Source organism: Mastigoproctus giganteus, chromosome 2 (assembly GCF_048544385.1).
Source record: "Mastigoproctus giganteus isolate SK-2022 chromosome 2, ASM4854438v1, whole genome shotgun sequence".
Classification (NCBI taxonomy): domain Eukaryota; kingdom Metazoa; phylum Arthropoda; class Arachnida; order Uropygi; family Thelyphonidae; genus Mastigoproctus; species Mastigoproctus giganteus.
The window spans coordinates 139,743,770-139,760,154 of NC_143576.1; the positions used below are offsets into that span (position 1 = coordinate 139,743,770).

At 34.0% G+C, this 16,385-nt stretch overlaps 1 protein-coding gene across 1 annotated transcript; it reads left to right on the top strand.

Moving 5' to 3' along the window:
* The first annotated feature begins 2,016 nt into the window (after window positions 1-2,016).
* On the top strand, window positions 2,017-13,782 carry LOC150089608 (tumor necrosis factor alpha-induced protein 3-like). The gene is made up of 4 exons (XM_090389569.1): window positions 2,017-2,111; window positions 3,029-3,342; window positions 4,388-4,560; window positions 12,330-13,782. Exons 2-4 carry the CDS (start codon window positions 3,033-3,035, stop codon window positions 13,692-13,694), a joined length of 1,848 nt encoding a protein of 615 aa, XP_090245695.1. The 5' UTR covers window positions 2,017-2,111; window positions 3,029-3,032; the 3' UTR covers window positions 13,695-13,782.
* Window positions 13,783-16,385: the final 2,603 nt, after the last annotated feature.

Here is a 16,385-nt window from a genome sequence, read left to right on the forward strand (position 1 = left end):
CAATTGGACCGATCATTATTGCGGCATATGCTTTAGATCTCAATTGAATGTTCCATAATAGGAGAATATATTAGTATTAGTATAGGTAAATGATGCAAGAAAGCAAATCAACTATCCGCTAGCTGAAAGAAAATTCCGTTCATCTATCCTGCAACCTTCCTTCCTTAATTTAAATTTATGACTCTTCATGCCTGTGTATTCTGAGAAGCGGAAGGATGCTATCAGTATTGAGCTTACTCAATCCATTGAAAGCTTTAAACACCTCAATCCGCTCTTCTCGCATGTGCTGAAATTTGCAGAACCATAGCCTTTCCTGTTTCAGTTCTGGGCTGGTAGCATAGTGGCATCATCAGATTCCTTCCCACACCGGGTGGAAAAGGCCTAGGATTCAAATCCATCAATGACACGAGGAACTTTTATGGGATTTTTTTCATACCGTGGCTGAGTGAGTCGGTCTCAGGAGTAGATAGCAATGTTTCTCCCCAAAAACTGGTTTTTCTTCCAGCAAAAAGGTAAAATCGACCAGAGAACACACGCAATTCACGAACATAATACACGTGGTCAGATGAATGCATATTCTGGGTGGTTCTAATAACTTAACTCCAAGTATTATAACCTCTCACACTGTGTGGATAATGTCTAAGTTTGGTTCCTCTAGCTGGCCGAAGATGGAAAACGTTTCCAATGGGAACACTAGATTGTGACATTTATATACTTTGTACTGAAAGATACTAAACTTATTATCATACAAATATTACTAACCCTTAATATTTACCAGCACACATTCAAAACTAACTTTGAATACAGTTGACTTTTCAAAAATATTTAGGCCCCTCCGTAGCCAGGTGGGAAGGAGCAGTAGTGCGTAGCACACGCTTCTTGATTAGACCGGGGTTCGAGCCCGTCACCACCAAATACGGAGGATGCGGAAAGGTCAGGCAATGACCACCGCATATCCCGGAGCAATATGGGCTTAGTTGCTAATGCTCCTAAAAACCAAATAACAACATCAAAAATATTTCGAAAATTAAAGATGTGAGTACGGTAATTATCGATCTAAATGACAGTGAAAGTTAACAGAACAAAGTTTTTATTTATTTTTATTCGCTTAACTTTAAATTAGTAATTTAAAAAAAGTATAAATTAATTAAATTACACGAATACAAATAAATTTAGGGTAAAAAAGTCACGCTACGAGGGTTATAAAAGATCGTTGTAGGCCATAGCCTTATTCAGAGTGTAGCAATGAACAGAATAAGTTTGCTATTTAGCGCATTGATATCTATGTGGAGGTAATTCGCCACGAGTTTGGTATTGCAGCAGTATACTTCTTCATTGGAGCAGTTTTTTTCACTTCAATAATGTACACGGAAGAAAGAAACGTTATTGCATCTACAGAAGTACTAGGCTTAATGTGCGCAACTATATTTTGACGATGACTGTATAAAAATCAACAATTCCTATACCAATGTTAGAACGTTACAGTAATTTTTATTGAATAGAGATAATTGTTTTTAGAACTTGACCAAATTTCAGGAAACTAGAGATACGCAACTGCCAGGCACGCTGTGAACACGTGTGTTAAAGGAGAGGAGGTAATTAGCTTCATATTACAGGTAATGTAATTTTTCAGGTAAAATAATCAATCACCGTGGGTGAGATGGAACTAAAACGTCGTTCGCGACACCTATCGATAAGGCAGCGCGAGAAACTGAAAGAGTTGTAATTTGACATGACAATGGGAATACGGTTTTATTACTCAGCGTCTAATTAGCAATATTCAATTCAAAGTTTAAAATACCTTTCCGTCCTTCCAAAACGATGGCGAGCATATTTTACCTAATGCCTTATTCCTATTCCAGTGGTATACACTGGTCTTTTAAAGAGAGCTCTCTGGCAGTCTAATACCTTATTTTCCTTTCCACAGGCCTGCAGAAATTCGAGACTTTTTTGGCAGCACACTCTCTCTCTCGCACACCCCGCAGCCAGATTTTCTTAGTTTAGCGTTCTCGGGATGAAGGCGACGGTACCAGTGACCTCCGTCTCTCAGCGCAGCACAATGAAGGAGAACAGAAGGACTTTATTTACAGCGATACAATAGCATTGGTTTTGTAAGTAAGTTAAGCTCATACATTATTGCCTGATATTCTTAACTGAATAGCATAATTACACCGATTAGCACAGCCAAAGTTGTTAAATGTAGTGGAGGCAGTGCCAAAAATCATGGCGGTTAAGTACACAAAGTCTGTTGGGATGGTTTGTATGACGTACTTTTCAATGGGTGTACCACTAGACGAGACATAAACTGCTCAGTACTGGTGTATGTATTAAAGAGGGAATGTTGAGAGAGAGAGAGAGAGAGAGAGAGAGAGAGAGAGAGAGTATGCGATAGGAATAGGATTTTATTGAATTATTTCATAACTTTTAATAAATTAGATTGCTTTATGATATCTGGATAATAATGACTCGTTTGCTAAACATCCAGACAATGGTAGTATGATTAATCATTATCATCATGATTTTGTTCAGTGATTTTAAAATTAATTCAAAGTGAATTAATAGAAGCGAATTCACTTCTATTAATTCACTTTGTTTTTAATAGTAAAGAACGAATTATATTGTTACCAATTAATTAATTAACTAATATATAAAAGTAATTGTTTTCACATCACTGCACGTACCTCAGGACAATAGGTGTGGTACCATATATACGAATGCACCTAAAATGGAGTGGAATGCCTGCGATAGCCGACTCATAGTAAATAACTACATTGACGCTGGCAGCACAATCATTGTTTTAACAAACTAAAAGAACACAGACAGCATCGGTCGTCTTGTTGTTATTCTTACCAATAACTATAGTCACTGAGCAGCTAAATACGTCTAATATCAAACTTAACGCATCTGTCTTGGACACATAGCTTCGAATATCGTTTTTTTCATGAATGTCAACGATCAATATTTAATTAGATCAATGACCAAGTCTTAATGGCTCTGTAAACTTCTGTAATGGTTCATGTTCTTTCAGATCAATGGCAACAATGAATTCTTCAAACAAATCATCTCTACATAACTTTTGGGATTCACGACCGCTGGTCGCTTCATATTTAGAGGTCCTCATCAATAATGACATCCACTTTAAAGATGACGATCCCATCAAATTGCCTTATTTATCTGTCATGTCACAATACACTCTTGGCCTTCCTGACAAGCCTGTGGATTCGAATGTCCTAGAGGGTGACGCTTATTTGGTTGATCATCGTACCAAAAGAGCATTGGAGGAATCTAAGAAGATCAACTGCTGCCCAAAGTTTAATAGGATAATTCCTGCTTATGTTCCTAGTAAGTATTATTAAACCATGATAATCTGTTGCATTTCATTTTCATTCGCACAAAAAGAACATTAAGTTACAGTTTTTCTCATGAATTTTCCAAGATCTCCAGGATTGCCACCTGCTTTTTTAAAATTAAATTACTGCTGTTTAAATGGCCTTTGAAGTTTCCTTCTGTAACTCTGATGTTTTAAGGTCTAACTTATTATAAACGACTATACTAAATTTAAATATTATATATATTTTTTTAAATACTATTTTTAAAACTGGAGTAAGATCTTGAATTCATAAATTTTATAAGAAAATTTAAAATTTTCTGTTATTGTAAGTTCCAGGATTAGAAATATAAAATTTGCTCTGTAAAACTAAATATGAAAAATAAAGTCGAAGTTTTCAATCTTAGTATTAATTTTCAGTAAGAACTATAAAACAAAGTCGTTCTTCTAACTCATGTTTGTTGTTTGGTTTTTAGGAGCATTAGCAACTAAGACCATATTGCTCCGGGGATATGCGGTGGTCATTCCCTGACCTTTCCGCATCCGGTGGTGACGGGCTCGAACCCCGGTCTAATCAAGAAGCATGTGCTATGCATTGCTGCTCCTTCCCACCTGGCTACGGAGGCGCCTTCCAACTCGTGCTGAACAGCAAAACCAGATTCACAATTCATTATTTAATACGTCAACAATTTAATATGATTTTTTGCTCTGATTTTTTTCCACATTCACAGTTAATGACAAATAATTTTGTTTTTATCTTTCGAGAATATTTTAAGTAATGACGTGTTCTGAGTATTATTTTTTAGGCAATAACGATATTATTTATTGCAAATTTTATTTATTGAGCTCTTTGTGCGACAGTGAAAATTTAAATGATTTTGAAAAGTCGACTGTGTTCAAAAATATGTCTTAGAATTGCTGTATTTCTTTCCAAATCATGAAATCGGGAAGAAATAATACCGTAAAGATCTTTTAGAACTCCAGGAAGTTGTCTTAATAATTATCCTCATTTGTCTGCTAGCGAGTATTGCTCACCGTATTGGTATTATGTTCTTGCAGAGGATGGCAACAGTTTGTGTCACGCGGTATCGTTCTTAATGTGGGGGATTTCGGATTGCAGTCTCACTATACGAAAACTTATTTGGAGTGCTCTAAGGAGTTGGGAACGAGAAGAATTTCGTCGCAGGTGGGAAGCAGAAAAACCTCCAGATAGCCTTGATCTGGATAGTGAGGTATGGAATGAATTTTTATTTTCGATGCTATAAATTTAACCCTCTATATTTTAAAATTAAATATTAATTACAAGTTGTTCTAATTCGGCGTACTGCTGGGTAAGATTTAAAATACTGACTTGTATATCCCTGATTTAGGAATTGTATGCCTTACAGCGAATGATGAATTAATACAGTAATAAATAATTTTGAAAAATGAATTGTATTCAAGGATATTTGAGAATGCGCGTTATAAATGTTGAATCAGTACTATAATTACACATTTGGTATAAGAGTATTCGGTAATCAAATATATATATATATATATATATATATATATATATAATGAAGAATAATTTTTTTGCACGTATTCTTTCCACATTTTCTTCTTCTCATTTCTTTTCTCCCCATAATTTCTCTTTATTAATTTTTCTCATTTCTTTTTATAATTTTCTCTTTTCACAGTGCCTTTCCTATTTTCTGATTTATTTTAATTTAACTTACATTATGTTCTAGGCAACATTTTCTTGGAAATGCTAACGCTGCGTCTTATGCTTGCCATGCTTTCTTTCTTTTTCATTTTCTTAAGCTTACTTTCAAATTTACATTATATATATATAATATAATATAATTTAAGTATATAATATACATCCTTGTTATTTTATTCTATTATTGAATAACAATAATAGAATAAAATAACAAGGATTATTTATATATAACAAGGAAATAATAATTATATATAATAACAAGGAAAATTAACAAGGAATAGAATAAAAAATAATAATATAAAATATAATTGAATAACAAGAAAGTGGAAACAAAAAGGCAGAAAAATAGTAAAAAGGAGGAAGTAATCTAGTGCAGTAATTAATATATATATAAATTGCTTTAGATGGTTGTAGTAATATAAGAATTTTTAGAATTTATGGGCTCAGGAGGGTGAATAGTTACGGTTTGAGTACAGTGAGACACCAGTTCACCTGTCTCAATGTAAAGAATCGTGTGGTAAGGTGGGCAATGGCCTAGAAGGGGATTCTACGAAATTTTTTTATTGGAAAACAAAAATATGGCTAAAACCTGGAACGGTTATGAAAATATGACGAATCCGTAGAATGTATAGGACCCACATTCTGACAATCAGCATCGTCATGATCCTGAACTTCTGTAAACCAAACGTTTTGGGCGTTGCTGATGATTTTGAAACCCACTGCATGCTCTTACACTGTTTCTGGGTTGTACTAAAACACTCAACACTCATCTCCAGTGACAACACAGTCGACAATATTAAGCGTGTCTTGACAAGTCTGGATGAAGTCTTCGCATGATGACACTCTTCGTTGCTTCTGCTCATCCGTGAGGCTTCCTTCCTTCCACTTCCCTAAATCCTCATGCAGAATTTGATGAATCGTCAAAATCAGCCATCATTCTGAGAGTGAAACGACGATCTCTTGCCATAATTTATAAAACTTTTGCAACTCTCTCATTTCGAGAGGTTGATGGACGCCCACTTCTTTGGTCATCGCGAACATCCTCACATCCGATCCGTCTTTGAACCGCTTATACCATTCAAACTCGCTGGAACAACTTAACATTTCATCACCATAAACAGTTTTTAACATTTCTTACGTTTCGGTTGCAGATTTTCCAAGTTTGAAGCAAAATTTGATATTCGTTCCTTTGCTGCATTGCAAAACCACGACATGGAACCTTAATGCTACTAACGAAACTGATTATTACTTGCAATCTGACAGCCTACTGGAAAATCTCTGTACCATAGGATGGTGGTAGGTACAGAGATTCATAAAAATACAGAGCTATATTTGTATACAGGCAGCTTCTTCATTACGCTGTTTCGCTTTACTCAGTTTCTGCGTTCACTTTGTTATCTTCGTAATATTAATTTTATTAAATTTTATTAAACATTAATATATATTTTTTTTTATTAAACATTTAATTAAACAGGCTTACCATATTTATTGTTTTTTTCTATAAATGTGCTAAGCCTGTTTAAGATAAGAATGTAGAATATTCTAATTAGTTTGTATGCAAATCTCCAGCTTATTTTTCTGCCTAAACTAAAGCTGGAAACAATTGTAAAACGATTAATAATCAACCCAAACTCGAATTTGAACAGGCGAAGGCTAGAATACTTGCCTTTTGTCCAAGTGGTAATCTAGGCTTGTGCTCTCTTGCTAAAAGTGATTGGCCTCAACTACTGTCCAACTATATTTCCATCATTGTCACAAACTGATGGTTCAGTTGTACCGTCAGCTGAAGGCAAAGCTGGCTCATTAGCATCCTGCTTTTTTCTAACTCTTGTGTCGATACTTCCAGTAGTCTTTTGACAGAAGGATATTAGAAGAATCCCGAACAGTCTCCATACTAAGAATTCCCCAAGTCTAATGGAATTTCCCCACTTGCTCTTAAAACCTGTCCTCCCAGCTTGCTCCAAGTAGTATAATTTAAATCTAGTTAGATTACAAGGAGACACGAAGAAAACACTGGTTTAACATGACAATCATTTCTTTACACTAACTCGAAGACTAGAGAATCAATCTCAAACGTTAATAATGTTTAAATGAAGTTAGTTAATGTAGTGTACTAGATTTAGTTGTCTCGATTTTTAAGCGCGTTCGCTTATGTATGCGCCTATTGCTTTTCCATGTCCATCTGGCCATCGGTTCGTCCATCCGCGCATGTAACAATTTCCCAGTGGACAGATTTTCATGAACTTTTATATTTGTCAATCCAAAACAAGTTTCATTAAAATTCTACAAATAGAAATGAGGAAATTATTATTTCCTTTTTTTTTTTTCATACAATTTGTATGGCAAAAAGAAATTCAGAGATTAAATGTAATTTTAATGCAGCATTGTTAACTTTAGACCAGTGTTTCCCAACCTTTTTTTTACCATGCCCCACCTAAGTCTTTCTAAAATTCTGATGCCCCCTATGTAACGTTGGGAAACACCGATATACATATTTTTTATATTCAAAAATTGAATTATTTCCTAAATGAAGCCTAATTACAACTTGTTCAGGACACAAAACTTAGGTTTTAGGAAGAAATCATTAGGAAATTATTAAGAAAAAAACAGTAAGTAAATTTTCAAAACATATAATGGACAACTAAAATTCAAGTACAAAATAATTTATATGAAAGATTTTTTTATAATATTTTAATTTTTAGTAATTATTATTTAATTGTTTAATAATTTCAACATTCCATGTGAAGTCACTTCTAGATGAGTGCACTAAATTTAGTGAGACCCTTGTGCTTGATGCTTGCCGCAGAGAGATTTTATATTGGGCTCCAATTTAGTCAGCTTCAGTCTCAAGTCTCCCCGTTTTGTGATATCCAGTCGATTTCTTTTCTTTAGGAACAAATCATTTATGGCACTAAATCCACATTCAGCTAAATATGAAGATGGAAACGGTAACAATAGCTCTCTTGCAAAGTTGGTTGAATTTGGGTATTTAATTTCTGTTTCATCACAAAGCCATGCCATCGCTCCTTTTATATTGAATAAAGTTTTAACTGACTCATCATTTTGCATTTCTGAGAGTTCTTCTTGGTACTGCATTGATACATCAGACAAATCCACTAACATTGGTTGCATCATCCAGGTTGGAAAATCAATTTGTTTTAAATCAGAAAACCTTTCTTTTAAATCAGCGGACAGAATTTTCAGATGATCGACAATAACAAGTACAGCGGTATCAGTCACTTCACATTTTTGCAGCCAACGAAACTGTTCAAAATTTTTGTTACAAATATATTTTTGACATAATTCAATAAATGTAATGAAACCAAATATCTTCGCTTTTGCATCGACGAGAGTTTTTTATTTGTTCCTTGAAGTTGTTTATTTAATATATTTAGTTTTTCAAAGATATCGGCTAAATAACTCACAAATGCTTTACCATCGACCGTTAACAGATGCTTCATTTCAGGTTTGTCACTTAAAAAGTCACTAATAGTATCAAATAGTTCCATGAATCTTTTCAAGCAGTTCCCTTTCGAGAGCCACCTTACTTCAGTGTGAAGTAAAAGTCTCACATGGTCTCCATTTTGTTCTTCACAAAAAAGCTTGAAGAGACGCTCACATTTGGCATTAGCTTTAAAAGCATTGACACATTTTATAACTGATTTTAGTACTTCATGAAGAACAGGCAAAATATTTTTAGCTACCAAGTTTTCCCTATGAATAACACAATGCACAAGAAGCATTTCTGGATTCTCATCTTTCATCAATTTTAAGCAGCCATTTTTCTTGCCCATCATATTAGGAGCACCATCTGAAGCGCAAGATGTTATATTTTTCATTGGTATATTATTGTCATCTAAGTAATTTTTTAGCTTATTATATATATCTTTGGAGGTAGTGGTGCTCTCTAATGATTTACAGAATAACATTTCTTCAGCAAAATTACCTTTATCAATATATCTCACATAAGTTATCAGTACGGCTTCACTGTCTCTCAAAGTTGATTCATCCATTTGCACTGAGAATTTTCTTGTTTTCAGCTTTCCAACAAGTTGTATTTCAATATCTTCACTCATTTCATCTGAGGAATTTATTGTAGCTTAAACACAGAGCTCTGTGTTTAAGCTACAATAAATTCCTCAATGAATCCAGAGCGCGTAGGCCTGTTTCGTTATCATTTCATCTATTCTTCTGCTAACAGTATTGTTATTGAGTGGCATAGCTTTCACGTCTTTGTAATCTTTTTCCAGAACTGTTTTAAGAAATGCTGATATTGATGGTTTGATTAAATTCTCTCCTATAGTATGATTTTTCCCAGATTTAGCAATGAGTAAAGAAATTTCATAACTAGCCTCAAGAGTACGATTGACAGTTGCAGTATGAGCAATAAACAGAGACTTTAATGTTGCTCTTTTTTCAAAATTCTTCTTTAAAGTTTGAAAGTAATCTAAATCTGAATTTACATGAGCATTATGTTTCGCCTTCAAATGCGCCTCAAGACGACCTCGCTTCATTGATTCGTTGGTCAAGCATTGTTGGCATAAAAGACAAAAAGGTGACCTTTGATCGTGGATAGCGGGTATGAAACCAAATTTTAAGTATTCCTCTGAATACTGACGAACTTTTTTTTTACTTGCACTACTCATTTTACTGCGCAACTGAAAGAAATAAATATAAGATAAATCAAAAACTAAAAATAAACTATGCATTAAAGTTAATTTAATTTTATTTTAATATATCAAAATTAATTATTAGTACGCTTTTTGAATGAATAAATCACACGAATTACTGAATTCGGGCTATTAAATCTGTGGTCTCTGTGAACAAGCAGATAAGTCTAATTTGTCAAAAATGAGATAAGTGCACTATAATAAAGTATTTATTATTTACTATTATGTGACACGCAGCTATCTTCGTTATTGTAGTTTTAGCGTGAGTAATAAATATTTGTATATTCGAATATATGCGTGTTTATATGAGAGTGTGAAGTTTATTTTTCCTCTTCTGCAAATTCGAGTTTTTGGACTTATTTGCTTATTTACTGAGACCACAGAAATACATATATGACAAATACATACCATTGTATATCACGGTTCTTCATTAATAATAATTCTGTGCGTGGACAAAGTAATTTTTATTTTAATCTGAGATCGTCAAACCTATCCAAATGTACAGTCACGATGCCCAAACGAGCGTTTGTATGAAAGGAATTACTTATTTCATATAACATGCTGAGTTTGCGGTAGGCTACAGTAGACAACCACTTTGCTTGCACATTGCATATGCCATAAGCAATCGTCCAATACAGTATGTACTATTCCTTCACTAGGCATAGTAAGCAATACTCTCCGAGCAAACTGTAGTTGATATTACTCCAAACTTTCAAGTGCAGCTCTATAGAAAGTACAACATTTAACGAATGCTTATTTAAAATTGAGATACCAACAATTCTTCTTTTGTACAAGTTAAATCATAGTAGGCAGTTGTTTTAAACTCTAGACGAGCAATTTTTGAATTGCCCCCCTGAACAATCAAATTGCCCCCATGTGGGGCGTGGGACCCACGTTGGGAAACACTGCTTTAGACAGTGGGTGTACGCTTCGCGTGGTTTGTTATTTAATACTCGTTAATGTGTTGTGGCTTGTGAAGATTCATATGTGCAGAAAGAGAGAGAGAGAGAGAGAGAGAGAGAGAGAAAAAAAGAGACTTAAAACAGAAAAAAACATTTAATTTAAGAAAAAAAATGAAATCGAACTCGCCTGAAATGAAATGCACTGCGTACTTTAAATAACTTGTTTTTCTTAAATGAATTTTTTTCTTTTTCATTAATTAACTGAAGTTAAAGTAAATATAATTATCTTCTTACCAATTAATTATTTAAGATAAAATAATTCGAATTACTTTTACATTCTTTAAACTTAGCCGTTCAGTTTAATTACAACTTAATAATGTTTATTACTCTCCTCCCGTATACTTTTTTAAAGAAAATTACTATGGTAAAACAGAAGCTTGTTTTACCACGGTAGTTTTTGTATTTGTTACGTATTACCATAACCCGCATCTCTCTTCTCCCATTCTCTAAATATATATCATTAGGAGGAAAATTATTTTAATATGTATTAATATAAATAAATTTACCCAAGAAAATAATAATAATTGATTTTAATTTGTCGATTTTAATCAAATTTCGAATGGCTCGAAGAATTGAAAAAAAATTGATGAATATATATGTATCACACATTACACCATTATGATTTATATAAATTAATGTTCGGTTTATTGACAGTAAATAAGTTAGTTACAAATAATGAAATTCCCTTCTCATAATTTCTTAAACGGTTAAAACGCTTCTATTTTCTTTCGTTCTTTGATTTTTATTTTTATTTGTATTATTTTAATCATTAATAGTTTTATCCTCAAACGTCTACTTGAATAGAAGGTGTACATAGTTATTTAAACAGTTTTTATTGCCTACAAAACAGTAAATTAAATAAATAAATAAGAGGGAAAATAGTAAAACATAACTCTCCACAATTAGGTCAAAATTAATATGGCGATGGTTAAAAATTAGGCGAATCAAATCACTTCAGTTGCTCGTTAATCAGGGATGGATTCGCTGGAGTGAAGAAAATTTGAGTTCCAACTTTTAATTAGTGTATATGTTTCAGTCAGGATTTTCTTGTTATATGTCATATCTATGAAAAGCTTCTAATTATAGAATTCAAGCTGGTTGTCAATCCGAGAGTATTAGCAAGAGACATTTGTTCTAGATGTCTCAGATTATATAGACTGAGTCCTAATGAAATTATAGATTTACATTGCTTCTTGCCCACTGTGATGGCGGGTGAAGTATTTGGAACGTGTGGAATCAATTCCTTTGGTGATTAACTTAAGGAGTACTTGGAGTTTATTATTTGTTCTTTCGATATAATAACGCCCAGTAAAATGGACCCTTCATTTTCCCAAAATTTTTTGTTCAGGTAACTTTTGGGTACCTTAGAGTACTATAGGATCTCACTTTTATCCAACGCATATTGATTCATATAGGACTGTAAATACAAGTTCTAAATGGATTCTGCTAATATAGATGCAAATATAGTGATCTCGTAAGGCGATTTTATTTAATTTTATTTTTATTAATTTAATAGCCCAGCCTAATTGGCAACTCGTTTCTTATCCTGTATAAAAATCACAGGTTCATATGGATAGAATTCATGATGTCTTTGTTACGTAATATATCTCTTTTTAAAATTAATGAATGTAACGTAATATTTAAACATTATGTACCAATATTTATTGCAGGTATCCTTGGAAGAAGAATGGAAACTTCTGTCTGAAATGGCCAGCCCATCCAGTATTTCTATCCATCCAAAACATGTAGTGTACCATCCACTAGAGCCGATACACATCTTCGTTCTGGCCAATGTTCTTCGACGACCAATACTTGTCCTTGCAAATAGTGATAGAACATCTTGCTCCTCTGCTCTTAGTAATATATCGGGACTATATTTCCCCATTTTATGGGACACACAGAAATGCATAAAGGGTCCCTTATTATTGGGATACAGCGAAGACAATTTTTCTCCTTTAATATCCTTAGGAAATGTTGAAAACTTGAAAATTCCTCTGACAGATAAAGACGGTTTTTCTTATGAAGTACACTTTCTGACAGCAGAAGAGAAAAGTCGCGTGGATCAAATTAAAATGGATTACCTTTCTATGAATAATATTGAACTATCAGAAGAACATTCATTGTTACATAACCTACCTGTAGCAGAAATAAGATTGATAACGTTACAAGAAACCAAATGCTTAATTGAAGAATTCTTAATGCCATTCAGAGTGGATCATCACTCTTTCAAGTGTGTAAATGGCGTTGAAGACAAAGGATCGGTCACCAATTCCTCAACTCCGAGGAGGAGATCTCGTTTCCGATGTGGAAACAAACACTGCAGTGAATATATAGAGAAAGAGCACACGTTTCCATATTGTTCTAAATGCCACAGTACTCATTATGACGAAGAAAAAGCAAATTCTCAGCAACTTGGAGAAATGAATATAGATGGAATACCTGCCCTTCCGTCAGCTATGAAAATGAAGTGTACAAACGCTGGATGCCCTCATTTTGCGGCAGTCAACACTTTTCCTTATTGCCACGGATGTCATCAGAATACAGCTCATCCCTTAAAAGACACACAACCAACCAACTCGTCAGAAACAAGTAAAGATTGTTTGGAGGAACGGTGGAAAAAGTTAGCCATGGGTGTAGTTGATGAAACAGTGTCTGATGTTAGGCCTTTCATGACATGGGTTACTCAGGAGGAGGCGGTGTATGCTAACGAACATCGAACAGCAGTGGCTACAAGTGGAAACATGGCAGACGGAACAACTGGGGAAATTTCTGCGCCCCCCAGGATAGAAACAACACACAGAAGAACATCCATAACTAGCGCCAGAAGCAGTTTTCAACCCCAACCATCAACGAGTGGCAATGAACTTGGGTCGAACACTCATAGCCAGGATTCTTGGCAGAGAAAAGCATCGTGGGTCAACGAACCGTGCTTAACTCCAGGGTGTCCGTATTATGCCTCTCTTCGGACTTATCCTTATTGTAATCAATGCATCACCAATGGCAAGGAACCCACAAGGAAATTTTCTGTTCCTTAAGGATCGAGAGCTTTTATTATAATTTAGGGATTGTCAATGGAGTATACTAAAATCCTTTTCGAAGCTAATAAAACTCTTTCTTTTTTCAGTTCTTTTTTAATAAATATTATAAATAACAATGGATTATTCTCAGAAACGTTAACACTCTTAATACTTTATGAGCATAAGTTACAACTCTGTAAAGTTCTAGTACTAACAGGTTAGAAAACAAGACATGATAACCTTTGTCTTGGGAGAGTAGTCTTCCCGAGTTGATACACTATTACTAGCTCTGCTGATGACCACATAAATAGCGTGAAATTCTTTTTTTGAATATTCGAAACTTTTTGAAGTACTTAATGCCAACTTACGATGACCTCTCTTTGGTTGTGTGTACACATGAGCAGTTCAAAATGTCTTTAGCGATTATATAATATAAAAAATATTACTACAGGGTGTTAGGTGTACAAAGATATCTTTGTATAATTGTGATGAATGGTTTACTGTCTTTCATGGGGTAGCACAGCGACAACAATCACTTTAAGAAAAGGCCCGAGTCTGAATCCTATCAATGAATAAAATGAACTTTTATGGACTTTTTTCTCTTCGTGACTGAGTTAGTTAGCCTTGTCTCAGGAGAGGATAGCACGGTTTCTCCCCTAGAAACTTTGAGTCTTTCGTCCAGAAAAACACGCAATTTACAAACATAATACAACAGGTAAATGAGGCAATTCTCGGATGGCTCTAATATAACAGATTTTTTTAGCGGTTTATCCTATAGGAACAAATTATTTGTTAATGATATATTTACAACCGAAAAACACGCAACTTTTTTGTTATGACTTTTGATGGTTGAGATCGGCCCATTTTCCAATGACGTGCTTGTATACTTCTTCGCTGTTAAAATAACACGTTTTGAATCTTGGTTAACTTTTATTCAGATCGAAGCAAAATTTAAAGTTCACTCGTTGTTTTATTCATTCTTGAATATTGACTGATTATGATGAGGTGATGCATGTGCACAAACTGCACAAAGAGGCAGGAATAAGTTTAGTTTGCTTTCCTCAAATGAATTTTAAGTTTTGTATTAAAAATCGAATCTTGATGAATGATTACATTTCGATCGTTGAAACAGTCTAGAAATTGTGAATACCAGAACAGTCGACAGCATTTAAAATCTCGCAGGTTACGAGAAGAAAGAAAGAAAGAAAAAAAGCATATGCGAGCACTGGGACCTGATAATTAAAATAAGTTACACAACTGCAGCTGGCAACGGTTTGTCCAGAAATAAGCAGAGACATTTTGACAGATAATATTCATCTTCCATTCCTATAAAAAAAAAGAAATAAAATATTAATACTTTTCTGAGTTGTACTCGGATTTAATAATTTTCTGGTTCTTTCAATTTTGAACTGTACGATTCTTTCTACATCTTTGAAAAAAAAATTACATGTTACTGTCTAAAAGAAACATGTGATTATACTTTACTCAATTCTCATTGAATTTTCTTTGGAAGTTAAAGCGAAATTAAATTGAAAAATGTCTTTTCAAATAAATGTTTAATAATATCGGCGTACAGAATGTGATGAGAACAGTTACCTTATAAAATTGGCCCATCTGTAGTTCGAAATGATGATACAGAAACAAATGGAAAACTGTTTTACTTTCTCTATCAAGAAAGTCTTCCGTTTTTGTTTTGATATATTCATAAAAGAATAAACTGTACTTTCTCAGCTATTTCATTATCCGTAAATCCTGGTAAAAGTTAGATTGACAATTGCCACTCCCATTCAAGATTATAGAAAAGGACAAACAATGGATATGAATGTGTCTTGATGGAATTTTAATTGTTTACTGCAGACTAAATGATCGCCTAAATACTGTACTCTCTAATTCAATAATTTGCAATAATTGCGGAATTTGTTATATAAGTATTATCGCAGTACACCTTAATTTTTTAATAAATAACAGTGTGACAATTTATGTTTATGATTAACTCTTTCGTGCATACGCACGATATATGTTTGCCCTGAGTGCGCAGTATAGAGTACGCTCGTATATATACGTTTTGAAGATCGTTTCAAATAATGTGCCTGTTTATGTCTGAATTGTTTAGAAATATTAGTTATTGCTGTCGTATCTTTTCTGTTGGGCTTGGTGAACGATGACCCTATTCGCCGCTGCTCCATTAACTTCCAAATATCCATCCGTTCTTATCAGAGTTTCCAAGTAACCGACAGTAGAATTTATAATAGATGGTGGTCACAAAATAGTTTTGAAAATCGGAATAGAAGCTGGCACCTATTAGCTTCAGTTGTCCGATTTGACAACTTCCAAAAGTCGAAATTAAGTAAACTTCCTGGATTTCTGATCTAGAAGTTGATGATGATGAAATTAAATCAGACAATACATAAATAGATGTAGAGAATATATGATGCATGAAAAAAGTAACTTTATTTACGAAGTTCATTTTAACACAACTTCAAAATTCACTAAAAAACTCACATAAATCCAGCCATCACTGGAAACTCGCTACCTGTAGTTCACGTGCGTTTGGGAACCCCCCCCCCCCCTGCGGGCCCACGCGCGCCGTGTGAAAGGGTTAAGAACACTTTGTTCATAATCATGTCAAGAAATCGTCTTTACTATGATAAGTTTCAGCTCATCAGAAATAAAATATTAATAACAATGCACAGGCATTATGTTTAATAT